At 54.8% G+C, this 462-nt stretch overlaps 1 protein-coding gene across 1 annotated transcript; it reads left to right on the top strand.

Annotated features, from left to right (window-relative positions):
• The first annotated feature begins 13 nt into the window (after window positions 1–13).
• LOC108758973 (galectin-3-like) lies at window positions 14–397 on the top strand. Its single transcript, XM_018504222.1, has one exon. The coding sequence runs from the start codon at window positions 14–16 to the stop codon at window positions 395–397; it is 384 nt and encodes a 127-aa protein (XP_018359724.1).
• The last annotated feature ends 65 nt before the right edge of the window (window positions 398–462 follow it).

Genomic DNA, 462 nt, shown 5'->3' on the forward strand with positions numbered 1-462 from the left:
GTATGCCGACGGGATGTATCCTGGTGTCGTCGGCGCCGAGATGTATCCTAGTGTCATAGGCGTCGGGATGTATCCTGGTGTCGTCGGCGCCGAGATGTATCCTGATGTCGTCGGCGCCGGGATGTATCCTGATGTCGTCGGCGCCGGGATGTATCCTGGTGTCGTCGGCACCGGGATGTATCCTGGTGTCGTCAGCGTCGGGATGTATCCTGGTGTCGTCGCCGCCGGGATGTATCGTGGCGTCGGAAAGTATCCTGGTGCCGTCGGCGTCGGAAAGTATCCTGGTGTCATCGGTGCCGGGATATATCTCGAAGATGAAGGGATGCCCGGATGGGCATTAGGAGCGGCGTATTTCCATCTCCGTCGCTCCTTCGTCACCGCCCTCCGCACCGCTTGATTGATTTTCTGAAACAATATTTCAATATTATTTATTTAATGCCAAATAATGTTTATACACACACA

Source organism: Trachymyrmex cornetzi, unplaced genomic scaffold (assembly GCF_001594075.2).
Source record: "Trachymyrmex cornetzi isolate Tcor2-1 unplaced genomic scaffold, Tcor1.1 scaffold163, whole genome shotgun sequence".
NCBI classification, from domain to species: Eukaryota; Metazoa; Arthropoda; class Insecta; order Hymenoptera; family Formicidae; genus Trachymyrmex; species Trachymyrmex cornetzi.